Consider the following 25199-nt stretch of genomic DNA (forward strand, 5'->3'; position numbering starts at 1 on the left):
TGTGGTCATTCTCTCTCCTCCTCAACATCTGTCATCCCTGACACATTGCGTTGACCCCATTGTAAAGAAAGGATGTGAGGAGTCGGAGAGAAGCCCCTCTGCAAACAGTCATCAGGCTGCTGTGGTGTTCCCAGTGGGTCAGGTCAGACTTGTGTGAGGGGCGATCGCTGCACAGAAAGAGAGAGGAAAGGAGCTGGTAGCAGCTGGTGTGCACACACCGGGTCAGTGTGTGTGTTCCTGCATGTTGTCGTTGACACAGTCTTTGACCGTACATCCTCTGGCTACACCGAGGTCAAGGCAGTGTGTGTAAATGAGAGCGTGGTTAAACACTGAGGATGTATCAGTGCCTTGAGTTGTTCACACTGCAGGTCTTTATACTGAATTCCACACTGCCTACCATATCAGAGTTTTCTAAATGGTTAATATGTATTCATGAATGGAACCAAAGTATGACAGGACTATTTTGTACAGTCTATAGACAGGACAAGCTTGCATCTACCCTTACTCCTCTCAGCACATTTTCATTAAAGTACATGTCCTTGAGTTTTTTTGAAACTCCTCAATCCCAATACCTCAGGGGATCTTTTTATGTAAATGTAATAAATCCAGGGACTGCTGCGCCACAAAAACAGTGTCAGTGGCATACTGAATAAGTAACAGTAGAAACACTGCATGGTCTGGTCTTGTATGGTTGATCCGCTTAGGACTGGGTCAGCAACCTCTTCCATTAAAAGAGACATTTTTGGCCAAAATAGAAAAGAAAGATCCATCTCAAGCTGTACCTTTAAGCCTTAGTATGAAAGTAATTAGCCAGTTTTTTGATGCAGATCAAGCATGATCAAGCACTGGCGATGAAAGAAAACAATTCCATTTTCCTCCGGGACTTTTCCTTTTTTTGGAATTGAAATCCTTAGCATTAGCTAGGTTTGGCACATTTTTGAGGATAGGGCAAAGGGCCAGATGTGCGTAGGCTTTTTTTTTCAGTCTATAGGCTACATGTTTTTACAATTTTAGAATGTGAGAATCACTTTACGATGACAACAATAATAAATGAGAATCAAAATGCAAACAAATACGCTTTATTCGTACCCATGTCATTTTTGTCAAAGCAACAGAGAGCAACTGGAGATGGGCCGAAGAGCTGCAGGTATTACCAGATGCTCCAGCATATTAGACCAGTGCATCCCCAATGCAAACCTTAGCATTCCTCTTCAGCCGTTTGAATGTAGAATGTGTGCCTCAGTGTCCTATTTTGCTCCACATATCCAATATACTGTCACACTCTGGCTTTCGATCGTAATTCATCCAGTGATTTGAAATTTTACTTTTACGGGAAACAATCTTCAATTTCCTCGAATTACTCTACTTATAAAAGCAAAAATACAATTTGCCACTCGCTGCTAATAAAGTCTATGTTTTAAGTTTTTTGGTGCATTTCTACCTTTTCATTCGAAAAGGAAATCCGACAGGAAATATGACAGTGAAAATCGGAGGATGACCGGTAGGGCTGGGCGATGTGGTCAAAATCTTCTATCCTGATGCTGCTTTAACACTCTTCTTTGAATATAGAACTAGATGTTCTCCTCATTTTACCTCTTATATGTTATATATGTAACAACATTTCAAATTCTTCACTGAGCATGATTGTGTTCTGAAAGTAAAAAAAACCCATCATTTTATAATTTTTGTTTCCTTTGGGTTCAAAATGTTGATCCAGTAAGTCAAAATGATAAAAATGATCATCAGATCATATAAGTGAGGTTGTGCTGAAAGAAATGAAACCAACATGACATGCTAAACATTTTTTAAAGTGGCGGAATGAAAAGTATTCAAAAGCAGACAAAATAGCCCAAAACTCTGAAATGTCAATGCATTTATCAACAAGAACTGACTAGTGATGCAAAGGAAAGAAAAGAACAAAACAAATGAGGCCACTTTGAGCAACAGTCCACCTCTAAACCACGTGTGGATCACATAGTTGTGTTTAATATGTATTGATGCTCAGGCCTGAAGCCATCTGCCTCTGGCTCCATGTTTAACAGCAGGGGACCGGCTTTAGCTGCTCTGACAAAAGGAGCAGAGGGAGGAGGAGGAGGAGGAGGAGGGGTGCAGGGAACATCTGTTCGGACAAGCAGTAACCAGCCTCCGACACGTTACCGTGATGAGTGTCCGCTGGAGACAGCAGCTGACGGCCTGCTGGATCCTGCATCTGCTCTGTGAGGTGTGGATGCTGCGAGCAGCAGAGATCTGAGGCAGTATATTTAATGGGGCACGCCGCACATTTTACACATGTTCAGTGTGCCCGTCAGGAGGAGCACTACTCAGGTTGCCAAAATAGATTTTTGATGGTTCCTGTGGCTCTGAAGTGAGCTTAATAAAAGATATGAAACTGTTGCATTGTTGGAAATGTAGGATTCACTTTTTTTTGGGTTAGCAAATTATGGCATTCTGTTTAATTTCTCAAGTTTTTCACACTCCACTTTCTAGTATTAGAATAGTCAGCTTTCTAGTTTAAAACACCTCTGAACTAACTATTATGTGGTTAATGCAACTTGAGACCTCAGGGTTTGCTGCTGATATTGTAAATTAATTGACCAAATAATCTACACTCACCAGCCACTTTATTAGGTACACCTGTTCAACTGCTCGTTAAGCAATTATCTCATGAGCCAATCATATGGCAGCAACTCAATGCATTTAGACATGTAGACATGGTGAAGACGAGCTGATGAAGGTCAATGCGAGCATCAGAATGGAGAAGAAAGGTTATTTAAGTGACTTTGAACGTGTCATGGTTGTTGGTCTGAGTATTTCACAAACTGCTGATTTAACATACATCTCTAAGGTTTACAGAAAATGGTCCCAAAAGTAGAAAATATCCAGTGAGAGGCCGTTCTTTGGGCCAAAATGCCCACACTGGCCACTTTATTTGGTACACACTTCACCTAATAAAGTAGTTGGTGACTACCCCAACAAGAAATGTAATATGTATTTGTTTTTCATATGTAATGTTCCGACACAACCTAATAAGTGGGTTTTTATATGTGACTCACAACATAAACTCAAAAGCATGTGTGTGAAGCAGTTGCCCAGGAGCAACCGCTGTCTCCAGATATCTTCCATCGTGGCATCTCGCTGGCGTCAGACTGGTTTGAACATGTGATCACTTCTTCCAAGTCATTTCTTCCAACCTTTTTATTTGTTCAGACGGTTATTCCCACATGATGGGAATGCAGGATTAGGCCTCTCCTCCTCCTCCTCCTCCTCCTCCCCTGTGCGCTCCTTTCAAACCAGTCCCATATCTTCCTCTGGTATGTGCGTCTGTGTTTGATGGCCCCTGGCTCGTCCAAAGGCAGTCATTGATTAACTGGTGGGTTTGACTCCCTGGCCTTTGCAGAAGCTGTAAACCATCAGCTTTCCATAGCAACTGTCGGCCATAGTTTTGGGCATCTCTTTTGTCTGCAGCTCCTCTGTTCTTTAGTGACGTTGGTGGTTTAGTGGCAGCGCCTTTGTTTGTTGCAGTAAAATCACAAAATGACCACTTTTTTCTCACAGTGAGCTGATAGTGAATGAAATTGTGTCTGAACTACAGAGACTTGGTGAGTGTAGCGAAGCTTCATAAATATAGCTTCAGGGTGTTACGGTGATTTTCTGCATCAGGATTTAGGAAGGCAGATTTCCTCTGCTGCTGCTGGTATTGCTTCTAGTGCTCATAGAATCAAGTGGAAAAGCTTTATGAAAACCAAACTACACCTTTAGATTTCCTCTAAGCCTTTCTAGACGAGCAGACTGTACTGTATTCTGTAAGTAACTTTTTATAAACTCTTTTAGATATATTAAGGCTTCACTGCTGTGAGGATTTAAAGCCACATCAAAGCCAGTCTATGTAACTTTTGACTGTCTGTCTGTTTTCATTTGCCTTTGTAAAGCACTTTGTAACCTGTATTTTGAAAAGTGCTCTGTAATTAAAGATGATTATTACTAGATTTTTTATAAGAGATTAAATGAGGATAGATGCTAGCTCTATATTTTTATACTAAATATATTTGACCTTATCTCTGGTTTTACCTGACCTATCATCATCAAATAAAAACTGGCATGGAGTTTCAAACCAGAACTTTAGTGGAAAGCTGATGGGAGGAAACACACTGCTAAAGTTTTTTTACGTCATGACATCATGAAGAACTTCGGGCGCTTTTGTGGACTCCAGAATATTAATGTTTGTCATGTAGATTGTATAAATTAGTGCTGATATCGAGGGTATTTTTTCTATAAGACTACTTACAAAAACCTGTACTGCCCCTGGAACTGGACATAACGTCCCTTTTCTTAATCCAACCTACAAAACTGTGATTGGCTCAGTTGCTTTCCATCCAGAGGAAACAGCCGTCAGGAAACAGACCTGTCTGTATCACTGGATAAAACAGTGATGTGATCTGGAAGCAGGCTACCTAAGATGATCTCTGCTGGCAGCTTTCCAGTAATTAAGAGATGGAAATAACAAGTAAGTTAGTGCACTACTTGTTCCAACAAAACAGATTGAAACCACAGCCCTTTGCTGTCCACAACCCCTCGAATCTGGTAGATTTGTCCCCAGAAAAATTCCTCTGGTACACAGAAATGTTGATGCGGTTCATGATTGTGGTTAAATTGGAAAGAAAGAGAAGGACGAGATAGTTGGCATGACAGGTAATTGCCATTATAACTAAATAACAACTGAAACCTCATGAAAGCTAAATCCAATAACATAACATCAGAGTATTGCAAACGGTACTTAAATACCAATATCATTCTTTCCTTTCTGCGTGTTCTTTTCACTCTGGTGTGTGCATGACAGGAGTTCTGAGAAGATGGCGTGCATGATATGAAATTTTTTTTCACAGCTTCTGACAGGCAGCATACTGCAGAGGGAATAACATGTGACAGGATTGCCATGATGTGCGACTCCACAGAGCATGTATTTATATAACAGCATCTCTTTGTCACATCATGATACGTGTTCTTTAACAAACTCTCCTGACTCTGCATGAACTCACTGTGGTAGTATGTGAAGCGTTCTCGCTCTGACCACCTCCTCTGGTTCCTCTGATCTAATCTTCTGGGAAATGTACTTGAGGCTAAGCCGACACACTGGAAAGATTTCATGTGGTCATAGCAGAGTGAAGGGGGGAAAAAAACTGAGATGTTATTAGAGAAATGATGGAATATTTGGTCCACGGACACGTCAGTTAGGTTGAACAGACCAGGGCTGCTCACCACTCTTCTCTTAATGCCACAGCACCCCTGAGGCATGATTTGGCATTAACGCTGCTTGGCTTGAGTACTCCCAAAGGAAAAATCACAAGGGTTAACAATCATCCTTCTTGTTGGCTCTGGTATAAAATAGTTTGAATACATGCTCACTGATGAAGCTCACATCCTTTTTACTTCTATTTTTCTAATATGAAGACACTCAACTGCCATTTTATTAGCTAGCAAGGTGTAGCTTATAAAGTGGCAGTGTGTTCTTCATCTGCTTCAAGGTTGGACGTGTTGTGTGTTCAGAGGTGGTCTTCTGCAGATCTTGGTTGTAACCATTGGATTTTTGAGTTCCTGTTGAACCAGTCTCCATTCTCAAGCATCAAGGCTCTCTGGATATTTTCTCTTTTTGGGACCATTCTCTGTAAACCCTAGAGATGGTTGTTAGATCAGCAGTTTGTGAAATACTCATACCAACAACCATACCACGTTTAAAGTCATTTAAATCACCTTTCTTCCCCATTCTGATGCTCGCTTTGATCTACAGTAGCTCGTCTTCACCATGTCTACATGTCTAAATGCTTTGAGTTGCTGCCATGTGATTGGCTGAATAGATATTTGTGTTAACGAGCAGTTGAACAGGTGTGTGTATATCTCACACACCAATGAGTAATTTAGCTGACAAAGGCAGCTTTTAAATTAATTAATTAACTAAAAGGTAGTAAACCTGCTGAGTGGAGACGTTTTTCTACACTGGTGTGACCACATCTTAATAAAATGAAAAGCGATCATTTGCTAATCCTATGTGACATATATTCAACTGTACAAAGACAATATATTTAATGCTTAAACTTCTAAATGTAGTTATTTTTGTAAATATACAGTCTGCAATTTGATTTGATACGTACTTTGTGGGAATGTGGGTTGTATATAGTTTTAAAGTGCACCTTAGGTCTGGCCGATATGACGATATATATGGTCAAGTATAAACGTCTTGTTTACATTTTCCTATATTGTTTTTATCGTGATGTCAAAAACCAGCAGCCGAACTGCATTACTTTACTGCACCTATGAGGATAAAATGTTAAAGAAGGCCCTTGTATTCTTTATTTTCCTGACTGGCAAGTACTATAAATAGATTTTCACCTTGACTCAGTCTGTATCAATCCTTGTTTGCATTACAATATGTGCTCTATAATCCACTTAAGTGTTCCTGCACTTTTATTATAGAATGGGGTTAAAGTGTCCTTGTGGGAAGGTGGTGATAATATTTGTGACCTCCCTGCTGAAGATGTGTTGTTTTGCTGACTCTAACACTAACGCTCTATGCAGACGATGGTATGGAATCTTCGTATGAATGAATGGAGTACCTTTAAAAGCATAATCCTGGGTGATGTTTGGTTGTTCTTTGGTGAAATTTGAGCTGCTGTGGAGCACAGGAGCCGGGCTGAAAGATGCTGTTCTTGCAGTAATACTCAGAGTGCACTCACTGTGATGAAGGCAGTGATTAGACCAATCGTTCCTGGAGTGTTGAGGGAGGAATTGTTCTCTCTCACTCCCGCCAGGGAATCAATCTAACTGATTACCTGGGGGGCTTTCACAGAACACACACACACACACACACACATACACACACACACACACACACACACACACACACACACACACACACACACACTCCCTCTCATCCTGCTCTTGTGCAGCCAATCTCTCTTCCCAACACTGCTTGCCTGCCCTATCCTATATGACTTTGTTATAATTATGAAAATGGCAATGTGTCATATTTTCCCGCTGGAAAGTGTTGGAAGCACAGCCGTTGATTAAATGGATCTCAGTTTCTACCGCAGCTGGTTTCGCTGAGCTCAGCCTTGGAGAAAACCAATCCTGAAGCCACTGGTTCCTGGAAGAATCCTGACTGGCTGATTGCAGGCCAGAGGGTTCTTATGAAGGAGTGAAGGAAGAGAAGAAGAACCAAGACAACCGAGTTAGGCCAGATGCGGAGCTGATATCTTAACATGAAAACAAGCAGTAACAGCACTGACCATGGCTCATGAACCAAAGATTGATAGAAGTGAATGAGGTTTGTTATTTTTAAATTGGAATATGACCCAATTCAGTACTCTAGTGCTGCCTTCACAGTCTGTCCCTGCAGTCATGTTGAGCATCAGCACTTTCCTTTACAATATGTTTACAGTGTTTGGCAAGTTACTGTAAGCATATAATATATTGCATGTACACTCATTTGAAAGTCATACGTTACTTTTTTAATATTACTGTCTGTGGAGCAATGTGTTGCACTACCTTTGTGCAAAAGTAACCACTGAAATATGACTAGATATTTTAAAATGGAATTTATGTAATGTCTCTTCAACGAGTAATCAATGCAAAGAAGATTTCAGTTCAGTTTTATGTTTTTTTTTTCTCTCCAAGTCTGAAAATCAATTAATTCTGCTTTAACCCTCTGGAGTCAGCGCAGTACTGGTTTGAAAATCCATGCCAGTTTTTGGTTGATGATGATAGGCCACGTAAAACCAGATATAAGGTCAAATTCATTTAGTATGGAAATATAGACCTAGATGTTCTCCTCATTTTATCTCTTATATGCAATATTTGCAACCAACCTATAAAATTCTTCATTGAGCATGATTGTGTTCTGGAAGTTTAAAAAAAGCATTTTTTAAATCAGATTTTAAGGTTGTTTTTTTTTTTTGTCTTTTTTGGGTTTAAAATGTTGATCCAGTATGTCAAAGTGAAAAAATAACTATCAGGTCATATAGGTGAGGTTGTGCTGAAAAAATGATACCAGCATGACATGGTAAACATTTTAAAGCTCCAAAGGGTCAATAAAGGTGCAGAAAAACAGAAAAAACAAGATCCACGTCTTCAGCTTTCATCATGCTGATGGAGGGAGAAATAAGTCTCTGCTCTCAGTGAATCTGTGTACCCACAGAAACCAGAATTGTCTGTTTCAGCAAAACATGCAGATCTGAAACCAATTCAGTGGTATTTTATCCAAATCAAACCCAGAGCAAACTTTCCAACATTTGTCCTCCATTTACCCCAACGTAACTTGTTTGCAGCCCCTCAAGTTTCACAACTAGCAAGTTTGAAACTTAATTTCCAAATGTCAAAGGGACCACCCTCCCTGCTGCGGGGAAAGTTGAGCTCAACCTCCATCACCCCTGGGTTCACCTTACCTGTCACCTTAGCTGATTAGCCCCGATGATGACTGATCACCGTGAAGAACGTGACCTTTTGAAGAAGTTAAAACCAGAGTTCGCCAGGGCCACCAAGGGAGACGTGTGCTTGATATGGTATAGGGAAAGAATGTATACTAGTGTTTTTCTTTTACGGTATTGTACGTCATCGCCATAAGTCACTGCTAACTAGGTGTTGTGTGGAAATACTACATAGATTCCTGTTATGTAGCTGTCAGGAAGATAAAGTCGTAAATGTGTTGAGCAACATTCAGACATGCCGGATAAATAGACTCATCCCAAACGTCTTTCACTTAGAGCGATTCCAGTCTAAATAAAGGACTTAGTGGTTTGAGGTGTGGTTAATTTCTCTGCATCCTCAGGGTTCGGCTTCTCTCTGGTCTCATTAACCGCCCCCGCCCAGCAGTCTGTTTAATATGAGAACGGCACGTCTGCAGCAGATCAGTTCAGTGCTGGAGATAAGGTGGGAAAACACCCCATTGTCTGGGTGGAGACTGGTGTTTGAGACCAGAAACAGACGTTCGTTCCATAAACGGCTGAGATAAGCTATTGACGAGCGCCTGTCCTGCAGGCTCCGTCTACAATATTTTTATTTTGTTATCTTAAATGTTGTTTGAGCTGGAAATTACCCAGCAGATCTCTCTTTATACTTCCCTAATATCCAGTTTATTGACTTCACACCAAGTGCGTCCCATAAATTTATTTTCCATTCCTGTAATTGCCAAATGAAGCACTGCAGTTTCTCTGTGTCAACACCGCGTGGGTGCTCAATAATGAATATCTATATGATTTATGATCCCAACCCTCCCACTGAGCATGATGTATGGCCGTTTACAGCATCTCCATATCCAGGGACCTGGATAAATCCGCCGTGTCTCACAGGACCATAAATCTACACTTAGTTTGTCGAAATCTATTGTCAGACAGTCCCTCATCTGTGTCTCCTGGCTGCGGGAGGATCCATCATGATAAGAAGCTGTGTGCTGTTGTAATGGCTAAATTGATGAGTGCTAATTGGCATCAAGAGACTGCCAGTAATGGACTTCAATGGCAGTGTTTCACTGAAAGCTTAAACCAGATGGATTGATTAGGAAAATATCATGTGTTCAGCTGCAGCTTGTGAATTGATGCAAATGACTTCGTCTTTGCTGTGTGATTCTACCATTAATTCGTTTTTTAGTGACGGCCTCTTTTTAAGGTCAGTTTTCCATGTATTTACTGCCTGTTTTCTTAGAAAAGTTATTTAAATGTGAATTATTGTAATATATCAGTAAATGGGAAAATATTCAATTTTAAAGGGGGCATATATTGCTAATTTAATGTTCATGCTTGTAATTTTTCTAAAAAATTTTTTTACCATGTTTACATTCTTTTATGTTAAAAAGCATACTATTGTTTCCCACACTGTCTGTTTGAAATGCTTGGTTTAAGTGCCTGTCTCTTTAAGAGCCCCCTCCTGTAAAACCCAGTCTGCTCTGATTGGTCAGTGTTTATGGTCTTTCGCATCAGATCTCTCTGCACCTTCATTGCGGCTGGGGAATAACTGTAACGTCACTGTAGCACTACTTTCTGCCTATATATATGTATATGTGTATTGTTACTGTCTTAAGTCTTAAGCAGGTCTGAAAAAATGCCAAGAAGAATTGATGCTGGTTTGAAGGCAAAGGTTGGTCACACCAAATATCGATTTGATTTAGATTTTCTTCTGTTCACTTTTTTTACAGCATTTTTTCATACCTGCCTTAAACTTTTGCACAGTACTGTAGTGCAGTTGTGACATCACAACCTAACAAACGTCCCTCCGGCTCATTTAAAGGCACAGTTTCTGAATATGGACTGTGCTTTTCAGCAGATAGACCTGCATTGAAATTTCTAGGCATTTAAGACATGAAAGAAAATCTTCTTTTTACAATATAGGACCTTGAAATGATGAGGTGGATTTTAGGTCTGGAGTTAATAAAGAATTGTAGGAGCAATATAAATGGACCACAGATAGACAGAAACGAGTCTTGGAACACTGATGAAGTATCCAGTGATTTCACCCTCATAAGATTAATGGAGCATAAAAACATCTTTGTGGTCAAATGGGAGCAGATGCTTTGAAAATCCTCCACTGAGAACTGTCCCAGAGAACTGTCAGATGCTGAGGTCATCATCTCTGACTGGACAGCTTGTTTTATTTCACTCAAGCGTAATTTGTCACTCACATAGTATAAGAACTTCTGTGGAATCATAATTTCTTTTGTCTGAAACTATTTCAAGACAAAGCATGTTTTTTTCCTGTTGTGTTATGGGGCATTTTATGCCTTTATTCAATAGTTTAACCTTTTGCAGTTTTGGGTTATTTTGTCCGTTTTGAAACTTTTTTTCTGCCACTTAAAAATGTTTACCATGCCATGTTGTTATCATTTTTTCAGCACAACCTCACCTTTATGTCCTTTACTTTTAAGACACAATCACGATTAAATAAGAATTTGAGGTAAAAGAGAAAAGAGAACATCTAGTTCTATATTTTTACACTAAATATTTTTTACACTAAATATGTATGTATATATATATGTGTGTGTGTATATATATATATATGTGTATATATATATGTGTGTATATATGTATATATATGTGTATATATGTATATATGTGTGTATATATATATATGTATATATGTATATATATATATATATATATATATACACACACATATATGTATATATGTATGTATATATATATAATATATACATACATATATACATACATACATACAAAATATATTTAAGTAAGGAGTGTCGTACATCATAAGTCGTAGGTTTGACTCGAGCCAGGGTTTGACTTTTGCAGTTGATGGTATCTGAACGTTCTCTAACTACATCCTACTGTTGTTTGTCAGAGCACAAAACGGCACCACCGTGTATAATGGACCAAGCTTACCACTGTCTCTAAATGAGCATGTGTCTGTGTGTGTATACAGTATGTGTGTATGCTCACTGTATTGCTGACTAGTCATGTGCTGATCCCTGGTGGCTTCTCTCCTGTCAGTGACCACACACACACACACACACACATACTTGTATTTGTCCCTTTCTGGGGCCATGTGTTTTGAACCCAATTCTGGGGCCCACCCTTTCCAATGGTCCCAGACCTCTGTAAAAAATCAGGCAAGCTTAAAAAAAATTTAAAAATTTTTCAGTCACTTTAGATTAGCCATATTCTAAAGTTTTTTCTCTACGCTAGTTTTTTTGGTCACTTATGGGACATGTTTCTAGCATTTGCTACTTGTGGGATCCACCTGCACACACACACAGATATGTCAAGTCTTTCTACCTTAGCAGGGACCAAAAACTAGATGGAGTTATTAGTTGTTTCTATAGTTTTTTTATTAACAAAAAAACTGCAAGGCTGCATCAGAGGTTTACATCCTGCATCTCCTCTCCTCACATTAGGTAGACAGAGCAGTGATAATCAAAAAACAATCACCTGCTTAAAATGAATCAACTGCTGATTATTACAGTGAGCTTTGATATCAGGAAAGCAGTCCAACAGCTCCTTGTGTTGATAAGAACACAACATAATAGCATAATAACATAAAAACATGACAACACTGTCAACTATTGTAAATGGCCTTAATGGAGGTAAAAGAGAGCACAAACATGTTTTAAATTTTCTTCTGTCTCAGATGAATGAAATAGATTCTGGAATCAACATTTTAACGTAAAGTGGTTGAATTTATTTATACTGCAGCATATTCACTAAATAATATCAGAAATCATTGCAGTCAGACTGAGTGGAAAATTAAATTGAGGCACCTGAGCTCAGTCTGTGTTATATTGCAAGAATCTGCTTCCTATGTGTGAGACTTCAGTGAATATAAAATCATTTGCATGTTTTGTTTTGCCTCCAGTAGGGCTATCTCAAATATTATAGCACCTCCTCCTACAAGCCTGTCTATTACCTTGTAAAGTGAAACATTTTCACTCAAATTTTCTTCGCAGAGAAGAAATTCGATTTTTAACAAAGTATTTCACTGCCCTCCAGTCTCGATTCTTCAGGGCTTGAGGTTCTGCAGTGATGCAGCGCTGACAGTCCTCCTTCCCTGGGACTTGGTTCATCAGAATTGATTTCTTTAAATGACGTTCTACTGCAGCACATTCTTCTGTTGTCCAGGTTCTTTTAACAACAGTTTGTTTACCTAAATGGGCAAAAAAAGGACAAGTTACAGAGTTATAAGAACTTTAACTTGTAACTACAATGAACATGAATGTCTCATTTGAAACATCAAGTGATTTATTGCACGTATTGGCTAAGAAGATTTGTGTGGTTTCTGCCTCTCTCTCTCCAACAGGCAATGTTTCTAGAGTCTCTGTCACACCTCTGTGTCATGATTGGTCAAAATCTAAAAGCCTGGTTGATAATCTATTAGTTTTCTTCCCTCACAAAACTTGAAATAAAAAAAGAAAGAAAAATGTGGTGGTGAAATAGGAACGTGATTGAAGACAGTCGCAATGTGTTCAAATGCCTGTTAGAGCTCTTTGCATTACATGATCAACAATATGTTTCAGACATGCCACAAACCCAAACAAAGTTAGCAACCAAAGTAAAACAGGGCTACAACACACAAGAAGCTTTGGAGTTTCTGTCTACAAATGTATTGATGGACAGGCTGAGGAAAACACGTCAGAAAACAGCATCAGAAACGTGGTGAAGTTAGGAGTAGCTACAGCTGGGCTGATCATTTTCAAGACCAGTAAGTCCCTGTTTGTTGTTATGCAGTTTGAATATTACAAGATGTTTGCTTATTTCTGTAAAACACAGCATAAAGCTTGATTGTTGAGTTTTATTCTCAAAGTTTGTGCCTGTATGTGTGTTTGTGAATATGAGATAGAATGACAAAATGACAGAAGAAATGAAAGCAATAAATGAAATAATGAAGTTACGTGGACATACCCTGTCAATCGATCGATAGATCAGGTCAACAGTAAAAAACAAAATATATAAGAAAATAGCCATGTATACATAAAGATTATAAATTAAAAAAAATATAAAATAACAAAGTACTATACTGATATTATAGAAATAAGCTACGCCAGTCGCAGTAGTGTAACACTGTGCAAAATATCAATATAAGTAGACATAAATTATATATACGGAGTGGTGAGAAATGTGGTAGAGTGTTATTGAGACAGATGTGCAAAATAGCTTACAAATGTGCAATTAGCCATGACCAGCAGTGCAATAGGGAAAATGGTTGGACCAGAAGTAGGGATGTGCACGATTAGTCGACTATACGATTAAACTTCCCCTCCCTCACTAGTCGGCACCAGAATTACTAGTCGTGTAAATTATTTATCAATACTTGATTCATGCACAATGTCAGTTATCGGTCGCCTCTAAGATTTCATGCAGCTACCCGCCACTAGTCGGGGCTGCGGCAGCAGCCCCGACTAGTGGAGCGGAGCGGTGGAGGAGAGATTGACAGAACACAATGGTTCAGCCTTGCTTACTTTTTGTGCGTGTATTGTAAATAGTACTTTCAGCACTAACTATTTGTCTTTATTGTATTAATTTACAGAAAGAATCGACAAGCAGGGCCAGGGAGGTGAAGCTGCTCGACGAGAGAGGGAAAGAGAGCATGCTTTGTCATGAGCGGCAGACCATGTTCTGTTTTGGTTTTTTGATTTTTGTTGTTCAGACATAGGCCTAGTTATCCCACAACCCACCACAATTCTCTGAGCTTTAAATATGAATATTTAGGTCTATCTCCCCTCCTTAGCCCTAAAACCTTGATCATGTCATTAGAAAGCCATGAAGCCTGTGACGCCATGATGCAGAGACCAAAGCTGTAAGCTTGTCTTGCATATTATATGTCACACAGCCAAATAACATGCCGTGTTCTTAACGTACCTCTCTTTTTTGAAAACCTCCTCTGGTTTTCTGTAGAGGTCCTCTCTTGTAGGGATGCGGTGCTGTCCTCGTCTTCTGATTCCTGAGCTTCTGGTATACTGGCATCTGGTCAGAGAAAAAAGTTTAAACAGAAAAACGAGACAGCTATAGACTAAAATATCAATATGAAGTAGCTCTTGGTAAGCTGGCTGCATTTTTGTTTGTCATGCATACCTAATTTTGTCATTGCAACAACTATAAAATTGTAATAAAGATTGTATATAATTTGTACATGGTGCCTGCGTTTTTAACAGAAAAATGGGCAGAATTTGTCCATGAACCTGCCTGATTCTTCAACAACCCAGTGTGATTTGGAGCAACAAGTGCTAAACTGAAACCCTTGAACAAGATTGTGAGGACTATAAACAAGATAATCAAGGCAGAGACAGACAAGCCTCTGCAGCCTTCACAAGAGACTTACAGGAAGACCTCAAAAATTGCAGTAGGAAATACATGATAATACAACACATGAATACATTTAAGAGGCTGACCTCTCTTTTTAGCAAACTTCCTCCTCTGGTTTTTGGCAAGGGGGCTTTCTTGTGATGGTGTGGTGATGGTCTCATCTTCTGAACCCTGATCTTCTGCCATACTTGCATCTGAAAAAAGAAAATAGTTTAAATAAATAAACAAGATAGTACTAGCATTCCAGAAACTGACTGCATTTGATCCTTTTCTTTCTGATAATTTAGTATATAATGTGAATCTAAGGTGACAGAGAAAGTTGTGCATACTGTTCTAATTTGACAGATTAAATCATAGCAGATACAATTTTTTTTTGAGTCTATAAAGTCACAGAATATTTGAAAGCTTTAAACGTTGTGTGATAAGATATCGTCACTTTTCCCTATTTCCAAATATGCAATGGCAATAATTTACGTAGGGGAACCTTTTGCTGCTGTCATTGTACAGCCAAAGAAGATTTAGACCCAAATATTCAAATCCAATGACTGATAATTCAGAACCAGTGTCAAAATGCTTCAAACATACCTTCGATATCCTCTTGTGAACAATCTTCAATTTCAACAGCCTCTGAAATGTGATTTGACAAAATACTGTATGAATGAGCTGGACAGCTGAAAGTGTAGTGATCTACCTCTGACAATCAAGAGTACAACAAGGGGAACATAAATAGCTAGACTGATTAAATAGTTGAATTGAACTGTTAGTCAAACTCCATTAAAATATATGTAAATAAATAAAAATATATATGACTAAGTACCATTTGGATCAATGTGAATTTCATCCAGGCTCTTTCCTTTGTACTTTCCTAGCTTTCCCTGCTCCAATGCCAGGAGGACTTTGCTTATTTTGGCAAGCTGGAGGGTCCCCTCTGGAAGGCGGTAGTGTTTTCTGTGTACATCTATGTTATGGCCAAGGAAGTCTGCCAACTGGTCAAGTTCTGTGTTCTTCAGATTTAGAACAGTGGAGAGCGTTGCAATGTGTTTCCTGAGTTTTGTTGAGGTCAGAGCTCTGGGATTTTTGATGCCACTGCATTCATGCACTAACTGTCTTATGCAGTCAGAACCCCTGAGGTGATGGACAGAATGAGGCAATGCAAACAAGAAACCATTTTCAGTCAGTACCCCACATTCTTCTCGCCTCTCGACCAGAGTATCAAGACATTCCTTCATGAGTGGAGTGAGGAGAACAGGAACTTTCCTTCCTCTCTTTCCAACGACGGTTATCCGGACAAAATGTTTGCAAAGCTTCTGCTCAAGTTCTGTCAGGGCCAAGTTAACGTCTTCATGCGTTTCTGATAGGTCTCTTGACAAGTACACAGACAAAGACATTTTGGATACCTCTCCTTCTCTACGGCGGTTGAAGAGGATAACTTGTGCCAGGGTCACTTTAGCCAGGTCTTTCCAGTTTGAGGGGGAAGCATCTTCTTTCAGGGCATCTAAGTGTTGCTGTTGTTTTTCAGACAGCTGGGAATTAAGACTTTGGACATCCTGCGTGAATGGTAGGAGTTGTGGGGAATTCCACTTGGACTGGTTGAGCTGAATCAGTGCTTGGCTTGCAATGTCAAATTTCCAGCTTTCTTGGTATAGCTGTGCAAATTCCTCAGCATCTTGGACTGTTCCTTTATCTCTTGCCTTCAATCCTTCAGATTTCTTAAACATAGCCAAAGCATGCAAGCTGTGTCCAACTTTGCGAGCCAGTGATGGACATTTATATTTGCCCGTTTCATCACTGAATCCAGCTAAGCATCTTGCAGCAGTGACAACATGAGAATACTTTTCAGGTTTTATAAGTTCTTCTATAGTGTTCACTGGTGCAACTTTTTTTGCTGCCAGCATCAGCCTGCCAAGTTCCCTCAGCTTTTGTCGAATGTACTGGTGTTGGCTGATTACCCTTTCGTTCTTCTTAAACAGTCTGTAGCCGTACTCCAGAAGGTAGCGGTCTTTCTTTACAGCTATGGCAATCTTGTCTTGATTCATATTATTCAAGAACTTCCAGTATGCATCACTAAATCCAGGAGGAGCTGGTTCGGCAAAGGCACACAATGTCTGTGCCCTTGTTTTACCTTGTCCCTTGTCCATTGTCTTGTCCTGAGGGTTGAGCTTGCAAAACTGAAAATGGCGCCACATGACTCTTTTTTTAAACAGTCCGTAGCAGTACACACAATGTAGAAATTTTTGTCCCTCAGTCTTTTCCTTTGGCTGCCTGAATGGGATCAGCTTTCCTTTCTGGCTCTCCAAAACGTCTCTGTTATGTTCAAAATTTCCTTTGTTTCTGATTAAATCTAAGTGCAGTCGTCTTTCTTTTGAGTTTTTTTGAAAACTGAATGCTTTTGAAACATCTATTTCATCACTGTGCATACGTAACAAATGTTTTGACATTTTTTGAACTATCTTTTTACAATAAAAGCAGTGATGCTTCTTGTTATACAGTCTTGAACCATCCTCCTTCTTCATAGCTGGATTGACAAAGACATCATGCTCATCAATACAAGTTTGCCCCAACGTCTCTTCATTCATACAAGTGCTTTCAGCAGAACCATCGTTTATTTCAAAGCTGCTTTGACTGGAAGACTCAAATTGACTCAGACTGGAGGACTTGGACTGACTCAGACTGGAGGACTTGGACTGACTCAGACTGGAGGACTTGGAGGACTTGGACTGACTCAGACTGGAGGACTTGGAGGACTTGGACTGACTCAGACTGGAGGACTTAGACTGACTGGAGGACTTGGACTGACTCAGACTGGAGGACTTGGACTGACTCAGACTGGAGGACTTGGAGGACTTGGACTGACTCAGACTGGAGGACTTGGACTGACTCAGACTGGAGGACTTAGACTGACTGGAGGACTTGGACTGACTCAGACTGGAGGACTTGGAGGACTTTGACTGACTGGAGGACTTGGAGGACTTGGACTGACTCAGACTGGAGGACTTGGACTGACTCAGACTGGAGGACTTGGACTGACTCAGACTGGAGGACTTGGACTGACTCAGACTGGAGGACTTAGAGGACTTGGACTGACTCAGACTGGAGGACTTGGACTGACTTAGACAGGAGGACTTGGACTGACTCAGACAGGAGGACTTGGAGGACTTGGACTGACTCAGACAGGAGGACTTGGACCGACTCAGACTGGAGGACTTGGAGGACTTGGACTGACTCAGACTGGAGGACTTGGACTGACTCAGACAGGAGGACTTGGAGGACTTGGACTGACTCAGACTGGAGGACTTGGGCCTATCCTTAGTATTTACCATGGGTATTTCCAAGCTGCACTCACTGTCTGTGCTCTCTTCCATGAGACCTGGATTATACTCCTCTCCACTATCTTGATCTACACTTGAGGCATCTGATCCTGCAATAATTCCTTGCATCTTGAGAAGATAAAGAAAACCTAAATTAATAACTCAAGTTCCTCTTCCCTTATACTAAATATGATTAAAATGCATAGCAGTCTAGGCAGTTTAATACATGTTAAAATTACGTGCATTTAGAGTGGTATGAGAAAAATTTGGGGTGCTTTCAGTCTAGTAAAATCACATGTTAAGAGAAATACTGTTAAGTTACATCAGACTAAGGAAGCCAAATTTACAAGATCAACAGACAGGCTCATTGATGATAGTGATGACTGAATCATCTATATGCATGTCTAGAATTTAAGTGGGGGGGGACAACCCTCAAAGTGATTACTCAGAAAAAGTAGTTACAAGACTTACAGGACGGAAGCAGCTTCTCCTTCGCCTTTGTGAAGACATCTCAGACTTAGACCAAGTAGATGGATCCTCTGCACTGTCATCACTTGAATGATAGAGGGCATCAGAATAATCTGGTACGTTTTTCATCTGTAAAAAGAGTGTGTGGTCATCCTTTTTCAGAAACCATCAAAATGAATAACAGTTGACAGATTTAGAGGGGAAAGGTCTGTCACTTAGTTAGTGGCATTTAAAGTGCCAGAGTCATACCTGAATGATTTTTGTCCACAGCTTTGGAAGAACTTCAATGTCTGATTGCTCAGTGGAATCATCCTTTGTGGAATCCTCAAAATCGGTTTCTTCCACAATACTCTCATCTGAATCACTGACAGGTTGACAGAAATCTTCTAATGTATGCATCTACAAAGAGAGTTGTGTCAGGTGAAGGTTATCTCGTTTTGTTTATACTCTAGTTATGTCACAAAAATGGACTAAATATATCCCAATTTGTTTGTCAAATGTTGAGGTTTTGCAGAAATATACAGAAATGTTTAGAAAATATGAATGAAAGCAAGAAAGATATTTACAACTAAAATGGCAGCACCAACAAAAAAACAACAGCACCAAACTCACCAACAAGAGCAAAAGACATGTAATCATGACTATCTGACAAGTTATATGTATGTCTGACAGAGTAGTTTGTTATTGCTCTGTATCATCTCTTAAAGGTTAACATCTTCTAAACTGAATACCTCTTTTACTGACAGGCTTTCAGGATGCTAACAGTCTCCACTCACTCTTTGTAAAGCCATCTCAGACTTGGACTGAGCTGAAGGGCCCTCTGTACTGTCATCACTGTCGTAGAGGGCATCAGAAAAATCTGGAACTTTTTTCATCTGCAGAGTGTTATGTTATGGCGTGGTTATACATTTTAGTTTACATTTATCAAAATCAATTACAGAGAACAGATTACAGGGGTAAATGACTGATCAATAAATTATTGATATTTAAAGTGTCAGGGGCATACCCAAATGCTTTTCGTCCTTCTCAACTTTGGAACACCTTCATCACAGCGTGGAGCCAATAGCTGATCATTTAAACAATCCTCATCGGTTCCATCAGTGTCAGAATAATCCACCAGGCATGATCCTCTGATAGCAAATTCCTAAACATCATTAAAGACAAAATAATCAGAGAGGTTGAGCATACCATCTCATATAGACACTGTGGTGCAGTTACCACAAGCAGACTGTACATTTTTCACTATCAGTGCTAGGCTGTTAGCATCAGTGTTTGTGATAAGCAGTTATTTGTTATGAGGCTCAGGTAATTAGAAAAGAGAAAAACTTTTTTTTCACTCATGTTTAGTTGTTGGGTGAAGCTATTTATTGTCAAACAACTGTGTTTTAAATCGTTTTAAATCATAATGACAACAGAAACTACCCAAATGACCCTGATCAAATATTTACATACTATGGAGATTTTGGCCTGATAATGAGCACATAAGTTGACACAAACGGGTTTGAATGGCTACTAAAGGTAACCATCCTCACCTGTGATCTGTTTGCTTGTAATCAGTGTGTGTGTACAAAAAGTCAGTGAGTTTCTGGACTCCTTACTAGGCCTGGGACGATAACAAATTTTGCTGGACGATATATTGTCCCACAAATTATTGCCGATAAACGATATTATTGTCAACATGATAATATATCATAATAATGCACACCCTTTCAAATACAATACACTTTTATTTCTCAGTGTTTTTCACCATTGTAATTGTAATTTTAAGAACGTTTAAATATCCTAAATAAATAAAACAAACATTTTTTTTTTTTTTTTTAAAGGGCAGCATTTATTTTGCGATGTAGCAAACTCCACTTTCTGTGAGCGCACAGCGTTTATATTTACTTTGTCGACCAGTGTTGACTGTCGGGACGAAGGCTCTGCATCTCCAGGTGCAGTTTTTTTCCCCAGCTGGGAAAACTGGGTCGGGTGGTTCTGCTTTAGATGGGCATGCAAGTTTGTTGTGGTGGCTTTTTTTGTTGCCACCACTTTTGAACAAATTCGGCATTCTGCTTTTATTTATTTTACTACTTTTAACTGCGTCTTTTATTTTATTTTACTATGTTTATCTGTTTGATTGTATTGTTTTATTTATGGCATCATTTTAGATTTATACACTTATTATTTATTGCTGATTGGTATAGACGAGGAAAACAAACACGCATGCGCATGGCGATATATCGAGGGCGGCAAAATTATTGAGTTCATTTAATTTATCGTGCGATTAATTGATTTATTGATTATCGGCCCAGGCCTACTCCTTACAGACCCTTGCATTTTTCATCCAGTGCTGCACTGATGTTTCTGGATTCTGAGTCATGGGGAAAGCAAAATAACTGTCAAAGGATCTGTGGGAAAAGTTAAATGAACTGTATAAAAAAGGAAAGGGATATAAAAAAGATATCCAAGGAGTTGAGAATGCCAATCAGCAGTGTTCAAATTCTAATTAAGAAGTGGAAAATGCCAGGGTATGTAAACTTATGAGCAAAACTGTACATATGAACATTGGGGGCAGGACTATGGGGCAGTATGGCCCCATCTGATTGGCCAAATACAATGTCATGCAGAGGGTGAATTCATCACACAGATATTACAAAAATATTACGGTTTAAGCAGTTGTTTGCGATATGGATATTGCATATGTTGATATTGCAATGACGATAAATTTGCAATATATTGTGCAGCACTACTGATAAGATTAAAACTTTTGGGCAAGTACAACTATTTTTATGAGGAGTCTCATAAACTTCCAACATCAGAAAAGAGGCTGAACAGTTCTTTTTCTAAAAAGTTTTCTTGTGTGTAAAATAAGTACAGGAAAACCCAAAGGATACTTGATACTTTGGAAGTGAAAGGTGTCATCCATTGAGGAGAAAAAAAAAACAGAAAGGGGGATCCACACAACGGGCCCCACGAGGGTCACTCTTAGAAGTCTCCCTATCTTAACATCCCAACAGAGGCCTAAAAAGGGATCTCACTTCAAAATATTTTCTTCATCATGCAGCAGCTCAGAAAGTGCATTATTGTTATTGTAAATACTTAAGTTTGGATGCAGAGAAGTGTTGTCCTGTAGGTTAACAATCACTTATAGAAGGGTCCATACGGAGGGCCCCAGTAAGGACATGAACTGAAACTTGGTGTGTGTGTGTGTGGAAGAGAAAAGTTGGAAAACCCTTTTAAAGGAAGGGTATCTAACAGGGCCCCATTAAGACATGACCTGCACCTCGTGTGTGTGAAACCAGTTAGCTAAATGGAGATCAAATAGAAACTAATGTGTCAAGTTATCAGTGCACTTTATGAAGAACTCAATCACATTCATTCTTTCCATTACCTTTGGGGCATCATCTTCACCAGCATCATCATCATCTTCACCATAAACCTTGGAGGACAGATCAACAGCCATCTCTTCTTCTGCTGCTGGAGCCTGCTTGGATGTCACGTAGTGTTTAGACATAAAAGAAGAAGACAGTCAGCTCTGACAGGAAGCATGAGTTGGGAAATACTTATAGATCATAAAGGTATTATAATCCAGGGCCCCACGAGGGTCACTCTTAGAAGTCTCCCTATCTTAACATCCCAACAGAGGCCTAAAAAGGGATCTCACTTCAAAATATTTTCTTCATCATGCAGCAGCTCAGAAAGTGCATTATTGTTATTGTAAATACTTAAGTTTGGATGCAGAGAAGTGTTGTCCTGTAGGTTAACAATCACTTATAGAAGGGTCCATACGGAGGGCCCCAGTAAGGACATGAACTGAAACTTGGTGTGTGTGTGTGGAAGAGAAAAGTTGGAAAACCCTTTTGATGGAAGAGTATCTAACAGGGCCCCATTAAGACATGACCTGCACCTCGTGTGTGTGAAACCAGTTAGCTAAATGGAGATCAAATAGAAACTAATGTGTCAAGTTATCAGTGCACTTTATGAAGAACTCAATCACATTCATTCTTTCCATTACCTTTGGGGCATCATCTTCACCAGCATCATCATCATCTTCACCATAAACCTTGGAGGACAGATCAACAGCCATCTCTTCTTCTGCTGCTGGAGCCTGCTTGGATGTCACGTAGTGTTTAGACATAAAAGAAGAAGACAGTCAGCTCTGACAGGAAGCATGAGTTGGGGAAATACTTATAGATCATAAAGGTATTATAATCCAGGGCCCCACGAGGGTCATCTTAGAAGTCTCCCTATCTTAACATCCCAACAGAGGCCTAAAAAGGGATCTCACTTCAAAATATTTTCTTCATCATGCAGCAGCTCAGAAAGTGCATTATTGTTATTGTAAATACTTAAGTTTGGATGCAGAGAAGTGTTGTCCTGTAGGTTAACAATCACTTATAGAAGGGTCCATACGGAGGGCCCCAGTAAGGACATGAACTGAAACTTGGTGTGTGTGTGTGTGGAAGAGAAAAGTTGGAAAACCCTTTTGAAGGAAGAGTATCTAACAGGGCCCCATTAAGACATGACCTGCACCTCGTGTGTGTGAAACCAGTTAGCTAAATGGAGATCAAACAGAAACTAATGTGTCAAGTTATCAGTGCACTTTATGAAGAACTCAATCACATTCATTCTTTCCATTACCTTTGGGGCATCATCTTCACCAGCATCATCATCATCTTCACCATAAACCTTGGAGGACAGATCAACAGCCATCTCTTCTTCTGCTGCTGGAGCCTGCTTGGATGTCACGTAGTGTTTAGACATAAAAGAAGAAGACAGTCAGCTCTGACAGGAAGCATGAGTTGGGAAATACTTATAGATCATAAAGGTATTATAATCCAGGGCCCCACGAGGGTCACTCTTAGAAGTCTCCCTATCTTAACATCCCAACAGAGGCCTAAAAAGGGATCTCACTTCAAAATATTTTCTTCATCATGCAGCAGCTCAGAAAGTGCATTATTGTTATTGTAAATACTTAAGTTTGGATGCAGAGAAGTGTTGTCCTGTAGGTTAACAATCACTTATAGAAGGGTCCATACGGAGGGCCCCAGTAAGGACATGAACTGAAACTTGGTGTGTGTGTGTGGAAGAGAAAAGTTGGAAAACCCTTTTGATGGAAGAGTATCTAACAGGGCCCCATTAAGACATGACCTGCACCTCGTGTGTGTGAAACCAGTTAGCTAAATGGAGATCAAATAGAAACTAATGTGTCAAGTTATCAGTGCACTTTATGAAGAACTCAATCACATTCATTCTTTCCATTACCTTTGGGGCATCATCTTCACCAGCATCATCATCATCTTCACCATAAACCTTGGAGGACAGATCAACAGCCATCTCTTCTTCTGCTGCTGGAGCCTGCTTGGATGTCACGTAGTGTTTAGACATAAAAGAAGAAGACAGTCAGCTCTGACAGGAAGCATGAGTTGGGAAATACTTATAGATCATAAAGGTATTATAATCCAGGGCCCCACGAGGGTCACTCTTAGAAGTCTCCCTATCTTAACATCCCAACAGAGGCCTAAAAAGGGATCTCACTTCAAAATATTTTCTTCATCATGCAGCAGCTCAGAAAGTGCATTATTGTTATTGTAAATACTTAAGTTTGGATGCAGAGAAGTGTTGTCCTGTAGGTTAACAATCACTTATAGAAGGGTCCATACGGAGGGCCCCAGTAAGGACATGAACTGAAACTTGGTGTGTGTGTGTGTGTGGAAGAGAAAAGTTGGAAAACCCTTTTGAAGGAAGAGTATCTAACAGGGCCCCATTAAGACATGACCTGAACCTCGTGTGTGTGAAACCAGTTAGCTAAATGGAGATCAAATAGAATCTAATGTGTCAAGTTATCAGTGCACTTTATGAAGAACTCAATCACATTCATTTTTTTCCATTACCTTTGGGGCATCATCTTCACCAGCATCATCATCATCATCTTCACCATAAACCTTGGAGGACAGATCAACAGCCATCTCTTCTTCTGCTGCTGGAGCCTGCTTGGATGTCATCCAGTGTTTAGACATAAAAGAAGAAGACAGTCAGCTCTGACAGGAAGCATGAGTTGGGAAATACTTACAGATCACATAAGTTTGCTCACTCTACTACTATGTTTAATTACTCTTCATGTCCTCAAAACACCTGACCTAATGATGCCTTTTATATAATAATAATAATAACAATAATAATAATACTAATAATAATAATGACATTTCATTTCAAGTTGTGGGAAATTAAACTAACATCTTTAACAATCATGTAGTGTAACCAATGCATGATCATCATCACCTTTTGACGCCATGGCCATTTTGAATCACCATAGTTGTAATCAAGTTCAGTCCCTACTTCGATGTTCCTCACAGCAAACAGACACAAATGGGGCCTGTTGTTCACTATAACTTTTTTCATGACGCAGTTCGGAGATTTGTGGTCGTCGTTCACTAATCTTCCAAGGGAGCCGTCTTCCTTTGATGCATCAATACTAAAAATAAACAAAAACAATACATCAAATACATATAAACTTTCTAAAATATATCTTCATAGTTTTGTTAGAAGAGCCACTTGAGATTTAAAGTACATTAGGTGTGATATTTCACTCATTTGTTCATCAAATATTTAAGCACGTTTCAGGTCTGTTTCAGGGCAGTCAAGA

General features: G+C 39.5%; 3 protein-coding genes across 4 annotated transcripts in view; 1 reads left to right on the forward strand and 2 right to left on the reverse strand.

Moving 5' to 3' along the window:
* phldb1b (pleckstrin homology-like domain, family B, member 1b) overlaps nt 1–25199 on the forward strand; it is a 117257-nt gene that overhangs the window by 17507 nt on the left and 74551 nt on the right. The window lies entirely within an intron of this gene.
* LOC131970135 (uncharacterized) lies at nt 12448–19557 on the reverse strand. The gene is made up of 7 exons (XM_059331427.1): nt 19348–19557; nt 18821–18970; nt 18575–18700; nt 15381–15422; nt 14882–14989; nt 14352–14456; nt 12448–12639 (listed from the first exon to the last, which is right to left on the reverse strand). Exons 1-7 carry the CDS (start codon nt 19444–19446, stop codon nt 12586–12588), a joined length of 684 nt encoding a protein of 227 aa, XP_059187410.1. The 5' UTR covers nt 19447–19557; the 3' UTR covers nt 12448–12585.
* On the reverse strand, nt 19566–25006 carry LOC131970136 (cytochrome c1-like). 2 transcript variants are annotated; one of them, XM_059331428.1, is made up of 6 exons: nt 24448–24975; nt 23819–23911; nt 23195–23287; nt 22569–22661; nt 21945–22040; nt 19566–19715 (listed from the first exon to the last, which is right to left on the reverse strand). In XM_059331428.1, exons 1-6 carry the CDS (start codon nt 24571–24573, stop codon nt 19566–19568), a joined length of 651 nt encoding a protein of 216 aa, XP_059187411.1. In that variant the 5' UTR covers nt 24574–24975. The 2 variants fall into 2 exon arrangements, with proteins under 2 accessions (XP_059187411.1, XP_059187413.1); XM_059331430.1 differs by lacking the exon at nt 19566–19715 and having other exon boundaries at nt 21764–22037; nt 24448–24543; nt 24836–25006.

The sequence above is a fragment of the Centropristis striata genome, chromosome 4 (genome assembly GCF_030273125.1).
Source record: "Centropristis striata isolate RG_2023a ecotype Rhode Island chromosome 4, C.striata_1.0, whole genome shotgun sequence".
Taxonomy (NCBI): Eukaryota; Metazoa; Chordata; class Actinopteri; order Perciformes; family Serranidae; genus Centropristis; species Centropristis striata.